Source organism: Oncorhynchus kisutch, linkage group LG26 (genome assembly GCF_002021735.2).
Source record: "Oncorhynchus kisutch isolate 150728-3 linkage group LG26, Okis_V2, whole genome shotgun sequence".
Lineage (NCBI taxonomy): Eukaryota > Metazoa > Chordata > Actinopteri > Salmoniformes > Salmonidae > Oncorhynchus > Oncorhynchus kisutch.
In genome coordinates this window covers 9,775,115-9,796,196 of record NC_034199.2, presented here as the reverse complement: position 1 = coordinate 9,796,196, position 21,082 = coordinate 9,775,115, and the positions used below count along the sequence as shown (strand labels likewise).

The window sequence follows — 21,082 nt, the reverse complement described above, 5'->3', positions numbered from 1 at the left end:
CCCAAAGAACATCCAGCATCCCTGTGGGACATTTCAGCACCGTGTAGAGTCCATGCCTGACGAATTGTAGCTCTTCTGAGGGCAAAATCAGGTGTTCCTAATGTTAGGTGTATGAATGAATATAGTTTTAGAAAAATGATTGAATCATTTTGTTAGCACTTTATAATAACACCATGTAATAACACATTTATAATGGATTAGTTAAATACTTTATTCATTTACCAATCATTACACCATTCATACAATGTTTGATATGGGTCCTTTATAAACCATTTACTAATCATTAGTTAAGTATTTTTGCTTGGCCTCAAAAGTGTGGCCTATTTATGCTTTATAAGTATATAAGCTGATGCTCCTTAAGTTCTCAAAATAGCCAAGAGCATAACCAATGGTTAAAGAATAAGCATACAACACAGGATGTTAAAGGAAATATGTCAACCATTTTATTCACAAACAGTGAAACTGTTGCAAGGAATTGAGTGAGAGTTGTAATGTAACTGTTTTGCTAATGTCAACCTAGTGAGTGGTAGTTAATCATGAAACGGGGAGATGTAGCCTACAACTAGTGGACTTTTTATTCCTTCGCTACTGATGTGTGATTGAGGTAGAAATGTTAAGTGTACAATGCACGGCGAAAAGTATGTGGACACCTGCTTGTCGAACATCTCATTCCAAAATCATGGGCATTAATATGAAGTTGGTCCCCCCCCCCTTTTGCTGCTATAGTATATTTGCTTACATTCCCAGCTAACAAGATGCTTGTTTTTTTTCTTCCTGTTTCTACCGATGCAATTCATTTGGAAACTGGCCCAGTTTCGTAACTAATCAGCTAACATTGTCAAACTCTGTATTTACTCTGTCAGGCAAGAGTTGATTGGAGGAGACTGAGTTTGTGTGTGTGGAATGGGAGGCGTGTAACTGTCACACAATTTTTTTTTATGGAACCCCTTATTAGGAAGAGTATGTGTATGGTTAAGGAAGAATAAAGAGCAGAAGGAAGAGCGAGATTATGTTCCTAACCACAATTGTATCCTATTTGTTGCTCCTCTCCCTCTGTTACACTAGGTCAGTGTTAGAGAAGGAAGTGATGTGGAGATTCAGGGCTCAGCAGCAAAAGGCAGGTAGGAAGAGGAGTTAGAGATGATTGGAGGAATAGAGATGTGGAGGGAGAAAGGAAGAGGAGAGTGAAAAGGAGGGGGGAGAGGAGGGAGGGGAAGGAGAGCACACATGAGAGGGGAGCCTATGTTTCCATCGAGTGTGTCTGCCCCAAGTCCAACCATTCACCCTTGTACCACACAGCCTGGGCCTGAAGTGACAGTGGCATGGGTTTTGGAGTGATCTTTGTGGTAGGACCTTATATTGGTTCACATGGACCAGGTTGTAACTCATTTGAAAGCAGGTGAAGTTTTGAGGGTGCAAGAGGGTGTGTGGTGTGCGTCCTGAGTGGACACGGGGCAGAAAGTGTGAGATGTGTAGAAACCTCTCTTTAGGTGCTCTATGTGCCACTTTGCAGGATGGGGCCGTGCTTCCAGAAGTTCCATGACATGTTGTAGACTAGATGGAAACACAAACATGACCGTGTGAAATATGAATTGTCCTACAAATATTTAATATGAAGTTGGTCGCCCCTTTGCTCCAATAACAGCCTCCACTCTTCTGTTAAAGCTTTCCACTAGATGTTGGAACATTGCTGCGGGGACTTGCTTCCATTCAGCCACGAGCATTAGTGATGTCGGACACTGATGTTGGGTGATTAGGCCTGTCTTGCAGTCGCCGTTCCAATTCATCTCAAAAGTGTTCAATGGGGTTGGTCAGGGCTCAAGTTCTTTCACACCAATCTCGACAAACCATATCTGTATGGAACTCGCTTTGTGCACGGGGGCATTGCCATGCTGAAACAGGAAAGGGCCTTCCCCAAACTGTTGCCACAATGTTGGAAGCACAGAATTGTCTAGAATGTAATTGTATGCTGTAGCATTAAGAATTCCCTTCACTGGAACTAAGGGGCTTAGCCTGGACCATGAAAAACAGCCCCAGACCATTATTCATCCTCTACCTAACTTTACAGTTTAAAAAATAAATATATTTCACCTTTTATTTAACCAGGTAGGCCAGGTGAGAACAAGTTCTAATTTACAACTGTGACCTGGACAAGATAAAGCAAAGCAGTGGGACAAAAACAACAGTTACACATGGGATAAACAAACATACAGTCAGTAACACAATACAAAAATATATGTAGTAAGGTTAGGGAGGTAAGGCAATAAACAGGCCATAGTGGTGAAATTACAATTTAGCATTAACACTGGAGTGATAGATGTGCAGATGATGATGATGTGCAAGTAGAGATACTGGGGTACAAAAGAGCAAAACAAATTAATAATATGGGGATGAGGTATTTTGTGTGCTATTTACAGATGGGCTGTGTACAGGTACAGTGATCGGTAAGCTGCTCTGACAGCTGATGCTTAAAGTTAGAGGGGGAGATCTAAGGCTCCAGCTTCAGTGATTTTTGCAATTCGTTCCAGTCATTGGCAGCAAAGAACAGCAAGGAAAGGCGGCCAAAGGGGGTGTTGGCTTTGGAGATGACCAGTGAAATATACCTTCTAGAGCGCGTGCTACGGGTTGGTGTTGCTATGGTGACCAGCGAGCTGAGAAGGCGGGACTTTATGTAGCAAAGACTTATAGATGACCTGGAGCTAGTGGGTTTGGCGACAAATATGTAGCGGGGGTCAGCCAACGAGAGCATACAGGTCACAGTGGTGGGTAGTATATGGGGCTTTGGTGACAGACTACATCCAATTTGCTGAGTAAAGTGTTGGAGGCTATTTTGTAAATGACATCGCCGAAGTCAAGGATCGATAGCATAGTTTTATGAGGGTATGTTTGGCAGCATGAGTGAAGGAGGCTTTGTTGCAAAATAAGAAGCCGATTTTGGATTGGAGATGCTTAATGTGAGTCTGGACGGAGAGTTTAGTCTAACCAGACACTTAGAATATGTGGACAACTACAAATACCTAAGTCAGAACTGTCCCGAGTAGTGATGCTGTACAGGCGGGTGAGTGCGGGCAGCAATCCGTTGAAGAGCATGCATTTAGTTTTACTAGCATTTAAGAGCAGTTGGAGGCCACGGAAGGAGTGTTTGTATGGCATTGAAGCTCGTTTGGAGGTTTGTTAACACTGTGTCCAAGGAAGGGTCAGATCTATACAGAATGGTGTTGTCTGCGTGGAGGTGGATCAGAGAATCGCACACAGCAAGAGCGACATCATTGATATATACAGAGAAAAGAGTTGGCCCGAGAATTGAACCCTATGGCACCCCTAGAGACTGCCAGAGGTCCGGACAACAGGCCCTCTGATTTGACACACTGAACTCTATCTGAGAAGTTGGCACTATGCATTGGGGCAGGTAGCGTTCTCCTGGCATCAGCCAAAACCGGATTTGTCCGTCGGACTGCAAGAGGGTGAAGCGTGATTAATCACTACAGAGAACGCGTTTCCACTGCTCCAGAGTTGAATGGTGGCGAGCTTTACACCACTCCAGCCGGCTGCTCGGCCATGGAAACCCATTTCCTGAATCTCCAGAAGAACAGTTCTTACGCTGACGTTTCTTCCAGAGGCAGTTTGGAACTCGTTCTGTGAGCTTGTGTGGCCTTCCACTTCGTGGCTGAGCTGTTGTTGCTGCTAGATGTTTCCACTTCACATTAACAGCACCTACAGTTGACCAGGGCAGACATTTTACGAACTGACATGTTGGAAAGGTGGCATCCTATGACGGTGCCACGTTGAATGTCACTGAACACTTCAATAAGGCCATTCTACTGCCAATGTTAGTCTATGGAGATGGCATGGCTGTGTGCTCGATTTTATTCACCTGTCAAACGGGTGTGGCTGAAGGCCACATTTGAAGGCGTGTTCGTATACAGTTGAAGTCAGAAGTTTACAAAACATTAAATAGTTTTTCAACAACTCCATATATTTCTTGTTAACAAACTATAGTTTTGGCAAGTCGGTTAGGACATCTAGTTTGTGCACGAGAAATCAATTTTCCAACAATTGTTTACAGACAGATTATTTCACTTATAATTCACTATCACAATTCCAGTGGGTCAGAAGTATACATACACTAAGTTGACTGTGCCTTTAAACAGCTTGGAAAATTCCAGAAAATTATGTCATGGCTTTAAAAGCTTCTGATATAGGCTAATTGACATCATTTTAGTTAATTGGAGGTGTACCTGTGGATGCATTTCAAGGCCTACCTTCAAACGCAGTGCCTCTTTGCTTGACATCATGTGAAAATAAAAATAAATCAGCCAAGACCTCAGAAAAAAAATTGTAGACCTCCACAAGTCTGATTCATCCTTGGGCGCTATTTCCAAATGCCTGAAGGTACCACGTTCATCTGTACAAACAATAGTAGGCAAGTATAAACACCATGGGACCACTCAGCCGTCATACCACTCAGGAAGGAGAAGTGTTCTGTCTCCTAGAGGTGAACATACTTTGGTGCGAAAAGTGCAAATCAATCCCCAGAACAGCAGCAAAGGACCTTGTGAAGATGCTGGAGGAAACAGGTACGAAAGTATCTATATCCACAGTAAAACGAGTCCTAAATCGACATAACCTGAAAGGCCGCTCAGCAAGGAAGAAGCCACTGCTCCAAAACCGCCATAAAAAAGCCAGACTACGGTTTGCAACTGCACATGGGGACAAAGATTCTACTTTTTGGAGACATGTCTGATGGTCTGATGAAACAAAAATAGAACTGTTTGGTCATAATGACCATTGTTATGTTTGGAGGGAAAAGGGGGAGGCTTGCAAGCCGAAGAACACCGTCCCAACCGTGAAGCACGGGGGTGGCAGCATCATGTTGTGGGGGTGCTTTGCTGCAGGAGGGACTGGTACACTTCACAAAATAGATGGCATCATGAGGTAGTAAAATTGTGGATATATTGAAGCAACATCTCAAGACGTCAGGAAGTCAAAGCTTTGTGACAAATGAGTCTTCTAAATGGACAATGACCCCAAGCATACTTCCAAAGTTGTGGCAAAATGGCTTAAGGACAACAAAGTCAAGGTATTGGAGTGGTCATCAGAAAGCCCTGACCTCAATCCTATAGAAAATTTGTGGGCAGAACTGAAAAAGCGTGTGCGAGCAAAGAGGCCTACAAACCTGACTCGGTTACACCAGCTCTGTCAGGAGGAATGGGCAAAAATTCACCCAACTTATTACCTGAAACGTTTGACCCAAGTTAAACAATGTAAAGGCAATGCTTCCAAATACTAATTGAGTGTATGTAAACTTCTGACCCACTGGGAATGTGATAGAAGCTGAAATAAACCATTCTCTCTACTATTATTCTGACATTTCACATTCTTAAAATAAAGTGGTGATCGTAACTGACTGAAGACAGGGAATTTTTACTAGGATTAAATGTGGAGGAATTGTGGAATTTTCAGGAATTGTGAAAAACTGAGTTTAAATGTAGTTGGTTAAGGTGTACGTAGACTTCAGACTTCAACTGTGTGTGTGTGTGTGTGTGTGTGTGTGTGTGTGTGTGTGTGTGTGTGGTGTGTGTGATTTGCAGGTAGAAATGTTCACATGTTTAACCTTTTTTTGTTTCCATTGCTTCAGTCTTTTAACTGCGGACTTTGGCTTTCCTTTTGCGAGGGCAAAACGGAACTCCCGATTTCTAACACATATGGACCCAGAACTTAATCGCACAGCTGACCAAATTACATGAGGTTCTAGTTCTTGGTTGATTACACACTTTTGTTTTTGTAGAAAAGTCACTGCCAACAAACACTTGTTAGTATTTATAAAGTATAAATAGCCCACACTTAGATGAGACCACACAAATATTTAACTAATGATTAGTAAATGTTTTATAAGGAACAATATTAATCATCTTATGAAAAGTTGTTTGTAAATGTGGGAATAACCAGGTTACTAACATTTACAAATGAGTAATGATTAATCATTTATGAATAAATGATTTACTAATTAATTCATAAATAAATGCTTACATTTTGAACTTTTTTAAAATTGCCTTTCCACAACTGAGAGGATATGATTTTTCCGCAGTATCCATACCACAGCACACTGTAATAGGGTCTGCATGACTCATGATTCCGTACAAGGCAACTCGCCTTTGTGCTTTCCTAACAGTGTAGAATTATTTTAATCGAACGTATCAAAGATGAGCAATGCATGTCGTACTACCATTCTCTGGACTTCTAACAACATCCAGATACACTTTCACAGGCCAGTAAATCCAGACCGAACAACATGGAATAACATCATTAGCCTCTACTGAATTTATCGTATATTACTGCATACCAATTGAAAGGATGGAAAATGTGTATCAGCAATAGCCTACGTGTGGAACCTATGTAAAGGTATGGACGAGTGTATGGAAAAAGACATCTGTTTTAGAATCGCGCCATGTGTTAGTGCTGTCTTAAACATGAAATAAGAGGAGGCAAATATTTGGCTCTTTTCGACGCTGCTGTTAAGTGGCACGCCACTTCTAGGAATCGTTATCGCTCTCGCATGAACTTTAGTAACACAGGTCAGTTGCATGTGTGGATGCAGTGCCATAAACCCATAGGGTTATTTACTTGGAAGCGTGTGGGAATGGAAGTTAGCAGACCCCCCCCCCCCCCCCCCCCACGCTTGATGTAGCTCTTGCAATGTTTTATTTGTTGTGATTATATGAAGCAATAGAATGAGGAAAGATAACAAAAACCCTGTCTGTCTTCCAGCTAAATGTATAGACCAGATCCTCCTCCAGAATCCCTGTGCTAGAGAAGCACTGACTTCTTATTGCACGCACTAATACACTTTTGATCCTCTCTTATGAAAGCCAGGCTCTAAATGCAAACATTGTGTTACCTAATAATACAGTAGCTTGAAACATTGAGTATAGCACGGTCCACTGTAGTCGGTCTTAGTGGACACTGTAGCTGCTGGGAGGATTTTTGAGGATCTCTCCCTTATTTCCCATGTGTGCACTGCATAACCAACACCTGGCTGGAATCTGAAACTGCACACTTTATCCAGGGAGACTTAAATTGCCTTACTGCTTTACATCGCTGTTGTGTAGGTGGACCTTTGTCTTAAGGCTGTACTGTTTGGGCTTCCAGAAGGTACGGCGTTGGTAGAAGGTGATTTACAGTATAGATGGACACTTTAAAATATTTTTTATATAGCAACGCTGACAATATTACTCCAGAATTTTGGGAGCACCCCAAATTTTTCTCTGTCCCCTGAGCTCCCCACAAATGCTCCTTTTGGAGCCTTTCACATTAGAATACTGGTATCGCTTCTGCACTTCACAAAAGTTTACAAACTTTAAAAGGTAAACTTTTTTTTGGACCGCTTTTAGCTTATTTTTAATATACTTTCTCAGAAACGGAGACGTGTCCCTCTGACAACAATGATTTGCGCATTCTGAATTGGGTTCAATTACTTTTTTATTCTGTCACCCTGGACTGCCGTTTCCTGTTTCACTTGCGACTGTTTCCTTAAATTTAAACGAGGTGTTTCAGGGCATAAATGACTCGGGCAGATTGACAGTAAAATGGGATGGGTTTCTTTATTTGCCGACTCAATACATTAACACACAACTTGTGAAAGGAAGTGCCAAACAGGTGCCAAACATAATGCGGAGAAAGATGTGTGTTTTTTGAATGAATGGGGTTTCTGGAGCTAAACTCTTATTTTAGTGTATTGAACCAATATCTGATCATACTTGGATACAAGCAGTAGTTATTGCTTTCAAGCATGTTATCGCTACTTTAGCCCTAACCTCTAGCCTTGAGGTGACTCAAAACGTTTGTATTGACAGCAGCTAGCAAACCTCAACACACTGCCACTGATGTTAATTGGCAGGAATGTGGACAATTCCAAGTGGAAGGTCAAGACTGGATATTTTAACAGTCCCCCACTTCCATTTTGAGTGATTCACCTCCCACCCCCATCTGACTACTAGTAGCAGATGTTTTTCATCTTGTTTTTCATCACATTTTCTAAGCTATGATTTACTGCATGTCACTGGGACCCACTTAGATTCACTAGAGTAAATTGAATCAAGATTCCATATGTGAATTTAGGATATTTAAGTGGCCGCAACTTGTGACGCCTTCAATAAACCTGCACTACCGGTCAAAACTTTTAGAACACCTACTCATTCAAGGGTTTTCCTTTTAATTTGACTATTTTCTACATTTGTAGAATAATAGTGAAGACATCAAAACTATTATATAACACATATTGAAAAATGTAGTAACCAAAAGTGTTACAAAATATATTTAGATTTGTTTATTTGAGATTCTTCAAATAGCCACCTTTGCATTGATGACAGCTTTGCACACTCTTGGCATTGTCTCAACCAGCTTCACGAGGAATGCTTTTCCAACAGCCTTGAAGGAGTTGCTGAGCACTTGTTGTCTGCTTTTCCTTCACTCTGCAGTCTGACTCATCCCAAACCATTTCAATTTAGTTGAGTTCGGGGGATTGTGGAGGCCAGATCATCTGATGCAGTACTCCATCACTGTCCTCCTTGGTCAAATAGTTCTTACACAGCCTGGATGCGTGTTGGGTCATTGTCCTGTTGAAAAACAAATGATAGTCCCACTATGCGCAAACCAGATTGGATGGTGTATCGCTGCAAAATGCTGTGGTAGCCATGCTGGATAAGTGTGCCTTGAATTCTAAATAAATCAGACAGTGTTACCAGCAAAGCACCCCCACACCATAACACCACCACCTCCATGCTTCACGGTGGGAAATACACATGCAGAGATCATCCGTTCACCCACACCGCGTCTCACAAAGACACGGCGGTTGGAACCAAAAATCTCAAATTTGGACTCCAGACCAAATCACAGATTTCCACCGGTCCAAGCAAGTCTCTTCTTATTGGTGTCCTTTTAGTAGCGTTTTCTTTGCAGCAATTCAACCAAGGCTTGATTTCACGCAGTCTCCTCTGAACTGTTGATGTGTCTGTTACTTGAACTCTGAAGCATTTTTTGGGGCTTCAATTTCTGAGGCTGGTAACTTTATTGAGCTTATCCTCTGCAGCAGAGGTAACTCTGGGTCTTCCATTCCTGAGGCGGTGCTCATGAGAGCCAGTTTCATCATCACGCTTGATGGTTTTTACGACTGCACTTGAAGAAGCGTTCAAAGCTCTTGAAATGTTCTACATTGGCCGACCTTCATGTCTTAAAGTATTGATGGACTGTCGTTTTCTCTTTGCTTATTTGAGCTGTTCTTGACGTAATATTAACTTGTTTTTTTTTACCAAATAGCTGTCTTCTCTATGCCCCCCTACCTTGTCACAGCACAACTGATTGGCTCAAACGCATTAAGAAGGAAATAAATTCCACAAATTAACTTTTAAGAAGGCACACCTGTTAATTGAAATGGATTCCAGGTGACTACCTCATGAAGCTGGTTGAGAGAATGCCAAGAGTGTGCAAAGCTGTCAAGGCAAAGTGGCTATTTGAAGAATCTCAAATATAAAATATATTTTGATTTGTTTTACCCTTCTTTTTTTTTTGGTTACTACATGATTCCATATGTGTTATTTCATACGTTTGATGTCTTCACTATTATTCTACAATGTAGAAATAGTAAAAATAAAGAGAAATCCTTGAATGAGTAGGTGTTCTAAAACCTTTGACCGGTAGTGTATTAACATCCTTCCCGTAGATGAATTGGTTCTGAATGAATAAGCCAGAATAACTAATTGTAAAAGATTAGGGCTTTACGACTAATAAGCTGAGCTTGCAAACTGATATGCAGTGTGTAATTAAGTGATAATGCCCGAGAAACTGTTTTTTTGATTATATATTGGCACAGGTGTTAGGGCTGAGAAGAAGTCAAGGGCCGGCAAACTGTGCCAATATGTGACCAACTGGCTCGATTCGGCCTTATGTAGCAACATTTTAAATGGTGCTTTTTAGATTGGATTAAAAGTACACTCAGAGCTAGAAAATTCTATATAATACACTACAGTTGAGGAACAATGGGAAAGTAATTCTGCTTTGAAAGTTGATTTTTAACCTCATGTCTGAGAAGTAAATTCAATCTGTAGTGTCAGAGTGCGCTCTCGGCATTTGTAAACGCAGAGCACTGTCAGATTGTCCATTCATAAATTCAAATTTGGAGCGTTCAGAGCGCACACTGTACGCTCTGGCTGAGGATTAGTGTTGATCTGAGCATTCTGACCTAGCCAGTTAGCTTGGGTGCTTGACTGCTGTTAACGTTGGCTAACTTGCTAGCTACTTCCAGACACAAATGCGAGAACAGCTCATTCTGACCATTTTACTCGCCCTCTCAGAGCTGGTTAGGCTGTTTTATGTTATCCAGCGCGTTGGTGACTAACTGTGCTGCTGGCAACAATTTAATTGCGCTTTTTTTGCCAACATTTACTTACAGTGGCCATATTCAACGGGTGCTGAGCATTCATAAATTCGTCAGTTATTCTGCATTCTGGCACTCTCAGATGAGTGCTCTGAATTCGGAGTAGATAGCCAGTTGTCGCAGTGACATCATGAACATTCCCTTGAAATGGTTACTTGCATAGTGGAGTCTTTTTGTTTAGACATGTAACTAGTTAAACAATGAACCATAATCCCAACTCATAATGTTACTACCCTGCTTGAAGCTGCAGGTAGCTAACCAACCAGGTTCAATGTTAGCTAGCTAACATTAGGCTATAACTAGCAATGCAAATGGCACTGAGATACATTTATGATCTGTGTAGTAATATTATTTGTAACGTTAGCTAGCGATCCAGCCAACTTGAAATGATTTTCTGACAAAATTAGAATTGTTTAAGATCTAAAAATGTAGCTTGCAAGACCATCTTCTCCCTTTGTCACGGATGCCATGGTTGCCCTTAGTTTGAAGATGTAATCTGGAGACAGGTATTTTATACAATAGCCTTTTGTGTGTTCTCTTTTCGACTCCCTCTGCATATTTGCAATCAAACGCCAGAATTTTCTCCCTCCTTATCTATCATACTTTAATTCAACTGGGCATTCCACTGATCTCAACTCTGTCCTCCAGAAAGGGGAGAGCAACATTGTTGACGCTGCAAAATGCTGTGGTAGCCATGCTGGTTAAGTGTGCCTTGAATTCTAAATAAATCAGACAGTGTCACCAGCAAAGCACCCCCACACCATAACACCAATATATATATATATATATATATATATACATACATACACACACCTCCAAACACCCACTTCGAGGGCATTATCTCTTTAATACAATAAAATACAATACCAACATATTCAAATAATGATTGACATATTTTCATTAAACTTTATTTTGATTAATTTATTCATACTATTTCATCCTTCCACAAGATATAGTCCCGACACAAATTTCCATTTGTTTAAGCTGTTTTCTAGTGATATTTATTTGGAATCATGGCATAGTGGCAAAATGTGCTCAATTGTCAGGACAGAGGGTTACAACACAGCTAACGCAATCATTTCAAACTGAAGCTGGAAAGGCTGCAAACTAGCTGCACTTCATTTAGTTTGATCTTTTTTTTATTTACGTTTCTTTATATATATCCATATAAATGATGCCAGCTGATTCATGATTTCGACTGGCTGAGAAACGCTGCCTGCCTGCCAATAATGTATTGTCCCGACTCCTGACATGTTCATTACTATGGGACAGCTGGAGATCGAATTTGAATATTGAAACGATGTTGCAAATGTCGGCGAGACAGACTGCAAGGTTTATGCAAGTCTCTGCTGTTAATCTAAAAGAAATGTGAGATAATATCTAGATGCTTTTTACAGTGGAGATCAGGTTTATAAATTGTCTGGCTGGGCTGATGAGACAGTGGATTGCGCAGTCAGATGGAACAGAGTAAATTTGCATTTTAATGTCAAAGATTTAGACAGTGGTAACTTGTGGAATAGACACTGGCTGGAATGTGGTTTTAACCAATCAGCATTAAGGAGTAGGTCCACCCGTTGTATAATGCACAGTAGCTTACAATAACTAACTTTCTGAGCTTGCTGAAATTTGTAGATAGTTCTGAATTCTCAGATTGCCAATTTTAAAGGGTATATCAGTGTTTTTAAAAAGCACTTTCTCACTGATTTGAACAACTAAAAAAATCCTAGGAATAAGCATTTTTGAGTGGAGTACTCCTTTTAACATCTTAAAGATGGTTTATAACCCAGTGCAACTTTGTGCTGCGTCTAGTGAGGTGACGTAGGAGGAATCCTGAATGTGATTGCTGACCAGATCTGGGATAACTATAGTTTTAACTCTGCTTTGTGAAAAGTAACTATTTTTTTCAGGGGTGACCAAATGGTTACTTTGGAGGTGACTACAACTACTTGAATACAGATCCCCAAAGATTACTTGAATACAGAGCTGAGAAAGCAACTACTTTTCTGAAACTATTAGATTTGCTACCTTCAACTAAAGGCAGGACTGTATCTTTATCAGGACCCCCGAGTGGCGCAACATCTCAGTGCAAACGGCGTCACTACAGTCCCTGGGTCGAATCCAGGCTGTATCACATCCGGCCGTTATTGGGAGTCCCATAGGGCGGCGCACAATTGGTCCAGCGTCGTCCGGGTTTGGCCGGGGTAGGCCGTCATTGTAAATAAGACTGACTTGCCTAGTTAAATAAAAATGTATACAAATCTGGAACTGCATGTTGAAGATGGAATGAATAGAGCACACACAATCTCCTGACAGTCATATTTGATGAACACAATACATTTCTATCTGAACATTTTGTAAATGTCCATTCTCCTGACTGTCCATAGCCCAAGGTATACATAATCCGTTCAAACCGATGATATTGTGTAAGATTAAGTATAAATAAGTTGTTATGCTCAGCTACTGTATGACTCTTTCAACATGCCGCAAACAATTTCTTTGATACCTAAAAATACTGCAGAGTAATTCAAAGCCATTTGCAAACAGCACATTGGATGCTTAGCGAAAACAACTTCGATCCTCTGTCCATCTGAGGGTAAGTGTTCTTGTCGTCTTTCTTGTCATCTGTCATCTTTTTTAAAGGGATACTCTCCTCAGAATACAAACGAACATTTTCCACATACCTTGGATGTAGTTGATTCAAGAAGGCAGTTTTGAGATTTCCTTTTGACACTTCAGCCATATTTTGTTACTGTTAGCATTCTCGGTAACACTTAACATTAAACAGTTCTTGTAATAAAATGACTTCTGGAGCAAAATTTTATTAGCAAGTTGTTGCATAATACTTTCATAATTGCATTTTAATTGCATAGCAATGAGCTGAGTTACCTACTGTACACGAGGAATAGGTTCTGTTCCTTGTTCCGCTTATTATGCATTATAAAGCAAAGTACTATAAGGAAATGTTGCTATTGTAATCACAGTTACTACACATGCATAAGAACTTGATGTCAAGTGTTAGTTTATTACCTTATGTCTCATTCATATGATAATGTATTCCATGTCCCTCGTATTTAAGTCTAGGCTATAGACAGTTGATTGTTTAGCAACAAAGCTGACACGTGTGCAACTGTGGGCCAAAACAGACTGGGTTGTCAAAGGCTGTTGATAACATGTAAACTATATTTAGTCTCCAAATGTTTATTGAAAGCATAAATACATTTGCACAATGAGCACTCTGTCTCTCAAATACATGGTTACCGTTACATGTTTTTTTTAAAAGTTTTGTAACTGCAGTCGACTGTGGTATTTTGGTTGCAGTAATTGCAGAATGACTGCAGTGTACTGCAAAATTACTGCAGTAAAATATATTGTTATTTTGGATACAGCATACTGCAATTATACTGCACCCTAACTGCAATCTTTTTTAGTAAGGGTAGAGTTGTTGCTTAGGTAGCTAGCTAATTTTAGCAATATTAGCATAGACATGACATCAAGACCTCAAAGCCAGACCGTCTCAATGGCAGCTTCTTGTCATTGTTGCTAGCCATCTGTCAGTTAAGAATCATAACCCACGCCTTCCGGCCACATTGATGCGCTTGCTTCATTTTCGTGATTCTGTCTGCCATCCCATCGATATGGGTATACTAAGATTCATCTCTAAGAGCCCTCCAAACCATGTGCTTATGATAATATGCAGTATTTAGACTAATTAAACTGTTGTAGTTTTTGGTTCTTCATCAAATATTTGGCAGCCATAAAATATATATTTTTTGTTTTCAAATAACTTGCAAATACATTCAAATACCTCCAAATATTATTTGGTTTTCTGAGAGTTATTCAAATTACTAAATTGTTTTTCTTAGATCTGTATTTGAATGTCAAAATAGTTTTAGTTGAAACTCTAACTATATTTGACTAAAGTTGGCGTTTTCAAATAAACTACTAAATGCAATTATGTCCTGTCCAGGTCTGTTGCTACATTCTTACAGAGACCTTGAGTGAGATAACACAAAGGTATGTTGGAGATGATAATATACCATTTCTTAATTGGCTTAATTGGTTTCTGGTCCTTGCAGGTATGAGGATAAGGCAAAGAAACACCTGGAACGCTATGACCTCCAGACCAAGCTGGCCTCTGATCGAGATATGAGAGAGCCCGAGAGGCGGCTCTGTCTGGTCTCCCCGCTGAGTCAGCCCCAGGGCCAGAAACGCAAGGTCCTGCCTTCTAACCAGCCGGTCCTAGACCAGCTCTTCTTTTCCCAGCCCCAGAAAAAGAGGGGCCCTGGGCCAAAGCCCTCACAACCACTACCGTTCAGTGTGGTTACCCTCAGGCAGCGGCTTCATCGCCTCTCGTTCCAGAGCAACCCAAGACCTCAGGGCCTCCGGCTTGTAAACCGCTTGGCCTCTCAAAGCGCCTGGGTCGTTTTATGTGGTAGAAAGCTCATGTTGTTAAATCCATTTCGGGTGGAGGAGGCCTTGCTGTTTAAGAGACTTCTGGAGAATAATATACTTCCAGCAGCGAGCCTGCAGAACCCGATACAGTTAACAGATAGGTGAGAAATCTGAGTGATACATTACCCAACAGTGAAATGTGAACATTGACCCAATCTTGTTCTTCGCTCATAAGTTTATTTCATAAAGCATTATATAATCTAGTCATTATGTAACACTTTCTGGTATCATCTGGTACCTGCTATACAGTACTTATAAATGACTGGGTAGAATTGTAATTTTATAATTTATACTGAACAAAAAATATAAACGCAACATGTAACAATTTCAAAGATTTTACTGAGTTACAGTTCATGTAAGGAAATCAGTCAATTGAAATAAATAAATGATGTCCTAATCTATGAATTAAACACGACTGGGCAGGGGCATGGCCTGGAAGGGCACTGACCCACCCACTTGGGAGCCAGTCACACCACTGGGGAGCTAGGCTCAGCCAATCAGAATGAGTTTTCCCCCACAAAAGGGCTTCATTACAGACAGAAATACTTCTCAGCATCCTGCAGGTGAAGAGAGCCCGGGTGTGGGCTGGGATGGTTACACGTGTTGTGAGGTTGGTTGGATGTACTTCCAAATTCTCTGAAGAGACATTGGCTTATGGTAGAGAAATTAACATTCAATTATCTGGCAACAGCTCTGGTGGACATTCCTGCAGTCAGCATGCCAATTGCATGCTCCCTCAACTTGAGACATCTGTGGAATTGTGTTGTGACAGAACTGCACATTTGTTTGTAGATTTTTATTGTCCCCAGCACAAGGTTATCTTGGTAAAGGATAAATGCTCACTAACAGGGATGTAAACAAATTTATGCACAACATTTTTGCAAAATAGCATTCTGTGCGTATGAAACATTTTTGGGATCTTTTGTTCCAGCTCCTGAAACATGGGACCAACACTTTACATGTTGCATTTTATATTTTTTAACAGTTTACATGATTACTTTTGGGATCATTGTCCCATGTGGTACCAGGTATAGATTTGTTGTCCTTTGTTAATGCAATATGTGCTTGTCTTTTTTTAGTATCCTAGGGGGTGCTGAGTATACTCAGTCTCTCTGTACAATGGAGAAGGGAAGTCCTGAGCTGAGAGGAATGGCCATCTTCTCTGATCCCAGGCTTGTGGCCAACGGGTTTCAAATCACACTCACTCCAGGTAGGGTAGAATATGAATTAAATAGATTTTCATCATTGGTTGTTTAGTTGACAAATAGCCATATTTAACTTCTTGTAACTACCCATCCCGGATCCGGGAGCTTTGTCATCAACTACAGTAATTAGCATAACGCAACGGACAAAAAATATTTTCTAGAAAATATTCTAATTCATAAAATTATAGTGAAACACAGCTTAGCCTTTTGTTAATCACCCTGTCATCTCAGATTTTGAAATTATGCTTTACAGCCAAAGCAAGACAAGCATTTGTGTAAGTTTATCGATAGCCTAGCATAGCATTATGCCTAGCTAGTAGCAGGCAACCCGGTCACAAATCAGAAAAGCAATCAAATTAAATCGTTTACCTTTGATGAGCATCGGATGTTTTCACTCACGAGACTCCCAGTTAGATAGCAAATGTTCCTTTTTTCCAAAAATATGATTTTTGTAGCCGTTTGGCTGAGAATTCGGTCACGACAACGCCGAAAAATATTCCAAATTAGCTCCATAATATCGACAGAAACGTGGCAATCGTAGTTTATAATCAATCCTCAAGGTGTTTTTCAAATATCTATTCGATAATATATCCACCGCGACAGCTGTATTTTCAGTAAGACCGGGAGGAAAAATAGCTACCTCTGTCTATTACGTAATAATTACTCTGAGAGCCCTCAGCCGGACACTTATGCAATGTAGTCAAGTCGCTTACGCTCATTCTTCAACATAAAGGCGTGAAACTACGTCAAAATACTGTAGACACCTGGTGGAATACGTAGAAAAAGGAATCTGGTTGATAGCCCATTCACTGCTCAATAGGGACGCATCGGAACGCAGAGCTTTCAAAACATGAGTCAACGCCTGATTGGATTTTTCTCAGGCTTTCGCCTACAATATCAGTTCTGTTACACTCACAGACAATATTTTTACAGTTTTGGAAACTTTAGTGTTTTCTATCCTAAGCTGTCAATTATATGCATATTCTAGCATCTTGTCCTGACAAAATAGCCCGTTTACTTTGGGAACGTTATTTTTCCAAAAATGAAATTAGTGCCCCCTAGTTACAACAAGTAGAACATGTCATCTTGAGTTGAAAAAGACAAATGTAAAACATTCACAACAATACAGGGGACCCAGCACTGAGCCCTGAGGGACACCTGTTGCTTGCATTAGCGGTGTGTGGCTAAAATCATTGCGGAAGACAAGCCAGGAAATAAATGACATATTACAACCTCGTGTTGTGATAATTGCGTTGTGTGTGTGCTGTAACCTGTTAGTTCATATGCCTTGTGACCGTGATATATAGGCCTAAGGCTGAGACAATAAGACTGTCAGAAGAAATTCAACCACACCTTTTGTTTCATCACAACCTGAGAGAAATCTCTGTCCAGTGAAGTCCACAAAGCATATGGCATGTAACAAACAGTTAAATGACCTACAGCATGGTCAAGCAAGTACATTTTTCTGACATTTTAGAAGACTAAACAACTATTTGCAAATAAAACAGGAGCTGCCTCCACTATTCCAGCACCATTTCAACTTCAACATTATCAAATCGCCTATGCTTAATCTAAACACAGTGACAACTAAAAGATACAAAACACAATTTATTCCAAATAATGTAAGCTAAATATTATATAGCTGACCATGGTTCTGATTTCTCAGTGTGTGTGCAAGTTAAAAAAAACATGTTGACTCACCCTACTAGTAGAGAAACGCCAATGCCATCCTCTCATGTTGATGAAAAGGTATATAACTGTCATATAATACACGCTTTTATTTTTTGATATCCTAGGCTACCTGGCTAAAATGCTTGCTCGCTAGCCTAACTTCATTAACATTAGCTAGCCTTCTTCAACATTAGCCTTCTACATCTAGCTCCATATTGAACTTCCTTCCTCTCAGGCCAGGGGCACAATGTATGAATTTTCAGTGCATTCTGAAAATATTCAGACCCCTTTACTTTTTCCACATTTTGTTACGTTACAGCCTTATTCTAAAACATATTAAATAAAACATTTTCCACATCAATCTTCCAACAATACCCAATAATTTTTACTTTAAATTGAACTCCGGTGTATACTGTTTCCATTGGTCATCCTTGATGTTTCTACAACTTGATTGGAGTCCACCTGTGGTAAATTCAATTGATTGGACATGATTTGGAAAGGCACACACTTGTCCAAAGTTGAAGTCGGAAGTTTACATACACGTAGGTTGGAGTCATTAACTCGTTTTTCAACCACTCCACAAATTTCTTGTTAACAAACTATAGTTTTGGCAAGTCGATTAGGAACATTTACTTTGCATGACAAGTCATTTTTCCAACAATTCTTAAGACAGATTATTTCACTGTTTCACAATTCCAGTGGGTCAGACGTTTACATACACTAAGTTGACGGTGCCTTTAAACAGCTTGGAAAATTCCAGAAAATGATGTCATGGCTTTAGAAGCTTCTGATAGGCTAATTGACATCATTTGAGTCAATTGGAGGTGTACCTGCGGATGTATTTCAAGGCCTCCCTTCAAACTCAGTGCCTCTTTTCTTGACATCATGGGGAAATCAAAAGAAATCAGCCAAGACCTTAGAAAAAAAGACTGTAGACCTGGTTCATCCTTGGGAGCAAATTCCAAACGCATGAAGGTACCACGTTCATCTGTTCAAACAATAATACGCAAGTATAAACACCATGGGACCACGCAGCCGTCATACCGCTCAGGAAAGAGACTCATTCTGTCTCCAAAAGATGAACGTACTTTGGTGCAAAAAGTGCAAATCAATCCCAGAACAACCGCAAAGGACCTTGTGAAGATGCAGTAAAACGAGTCCTATATCGACATGACTTGAAAGGCCGCTCAGCAAGGAAGAAGCCACTGCACCAAAACTGCCATATAAAAGCCAGACTACGGTTTGCAACTGCACATGGGGATAAAGATCATACTTTTTGGAGAATTGTCCTCAGGTCTGATGAAACAAAAATAGAGCTGTTTGGCTATAATGACCATCGTTATGTTTGGAGGAAAAACGGAGATGCTTGCAAGCCGAAGAACACCATCCCAATCGTGAAGCACAGGGGTGGCAGCAGCATGTTGTGAGGGTGCTTTGCTGCAGGCGGGACTGGTGCACTTCACAGAATAGATGGCTTCATGAGGCAGGAAAATTGTGAATATATTGTAGCAACATCTCGTCGCAAATGGGTCTTGGACAATGGACCATGACCCCAAGCATACTTCCAAAGTTGTGGCAAAATGGCTCAAGGACAACAAAGTCAAGGTATTGGAGTGGCCATCACAAAGCCCTGACCTCAATCCTATAGAAAATTTGTGGGCAGAACTGAACTTTTGCGAGCAAAGAGGCCGACAATACTGACTCAGTTACACCAGCTCTGTCAGGAGGAATGGGCCAAAAAACACCCCATTTTTTGGAAGCTTGTGGAAGGCTACCTGAAACATGTAAACTTCTGGCCCACTGGAAATGTGATGAAATAAATAAAAGCTGAAATCCTTCTCTCCACTATTATTCTGACATTTCACATTCTTAAAATGAGGTGGTGATCCTAACTGACCTAAGACAGGGATTTCTTGTCAGGTCCCACAGTTGACGGAGAATGTCAGGGCAAAAACCAAGCCACAAGGAAGGAATTGTCTATAGAGCTCCGAGACAGTATTGTGTCGGCACAGATCTGGGGAAGGGTACCAAAAAATGTCTGCAGTATTGAAGGTCCCCAAGAACACAGTGGCCTCCATCATTCTTAAATGGAAGATTTTTGGAACCACTAAGACGCTTCCTAGAGCTGGCCACCTGGCCAAACTGAGCAATCGGGGGAGAAAGGTCAGTCTGACAGAGCTCCACAGTTCCTCTGTGGAGATGGGAGAACCTTCCTGAAGGACAACCATCTCTGCAGCACTCCACCAATCAGGTCTTTATGGTAGAGTAGCCAGACGTAAACTACTCCTCAGAAAAAGGCACATGACAGCTCACTTGGAGTTTGCCGAAAGGCACCTGAAGGACTCTGAAAAATGAGATTTTCTGCCAAAGCCTGAATGCCAAGTGTCACGTCTGGAGGAAACCTGGCTTGATGCCTACGTTGAAGCATGGTGGTGACAGCGTCATTCTGTGGGCATGTTTTTCAGGGACTGGGAGACTGCTCTCTTAATCTTTCCCTCGATCCTGACCAAAGTACAGAGAGATCCTTGATGAAAACCTGCTTCAGAGCGCGCTCAGGACCTCCGACTAGGGTAAAGGTTCACCTTCCAACAGGACAATTGCACACAGCCAAGATGACGCAGGAGTGGCTGAATGTCCTTGAGTGGCCCAGCCAGAGCTCAGACTTGACCCCGATCGAACATCTCTGGAGAGACCTGAAAATAGCTGTGCAGCGACGCTTCCCATCCAACCTGACATAGCTTGAGAGGTTCTGCAGAGAAGAATGGGAGAAACTCGCCAGATAAATTAAATCAATTTTGGGGGGGATACGTGTGATTAGCAGATGTTGCTGTTGTAGTGAAATGCTTGTGCTTCTAGCTCCCACAGTGCAGTAATATCTAAGTAGTATCGAACAAATTACTCAACATATATACACAATACACACACACATCTAAGTAGGAATGAATTAAGACTATATACACTACCGTTCAAAAGGGTCACTTAGAAATGTCCTTGTTTTTTAAAGAAAGCACAAAAAAAGTCAATTAAAATAACATCAAATTGATGAGAAATACAATGTTACATTGTTACTGTTGTAAATTACTATTACAACTTTTTTTTCCCCTCTTCACAGAACAGCGTAAACTGGCTCTAACCAGAATAGAAAGAGCGGGAGGCCCCGGTGCACAACTGAGCAAGAGGACAAGTACATTAGTGTCTCGTTTGAGAAACAGACTCCTCACAAGTCCTCAACTGGCAGCTTCATTAAATAGTACCCGCAATACACCAGTCTTAACGCCAACAGTGAAGAGGTGTCTCCGGAATGCTGGCCTTCTAGGCAGAG

The 21,082-nt window shown here is 40.9% G+C and overlaps 1 protein-coding gene across 4 annotated transcripts in view; it reads left to right on the top strand.

Moving 5' to 3' along the window:
* The window catches only part of pms1 (PMS1 homolog 1, mismatch repair system component), a 58,347-nt gene that overhangs the window by 21,774 nt on the left and 15,491 nt on the right, over positions 1–21,082 (top strand). For 3 of the 4 annotated variants that reach the window (XR_004205657.1, XM_020461950.2, XM_020461949.2), the window contains exons 10-11: positions 14,509–14,985; positions 15,964–16,094. The exons of the other annotated variant lie outside the window; for it this stretch is intronic. Coding sequence is in view for 2 of the 3 variants with exons in the window: in XM_020461950.2 (XP_020317539.1) it covers positions 14,509–14,985; positions 15,964–16,094 (608 nt within the window). In the remaining variant the exon portion in view is untranslated. The remainder of the gene's footprint in view (positions 1–14,508; positions 14,986–15,963; positions 16,095–21,082) is intronic. 4 annotated transcript variants of the gene reach the window in all.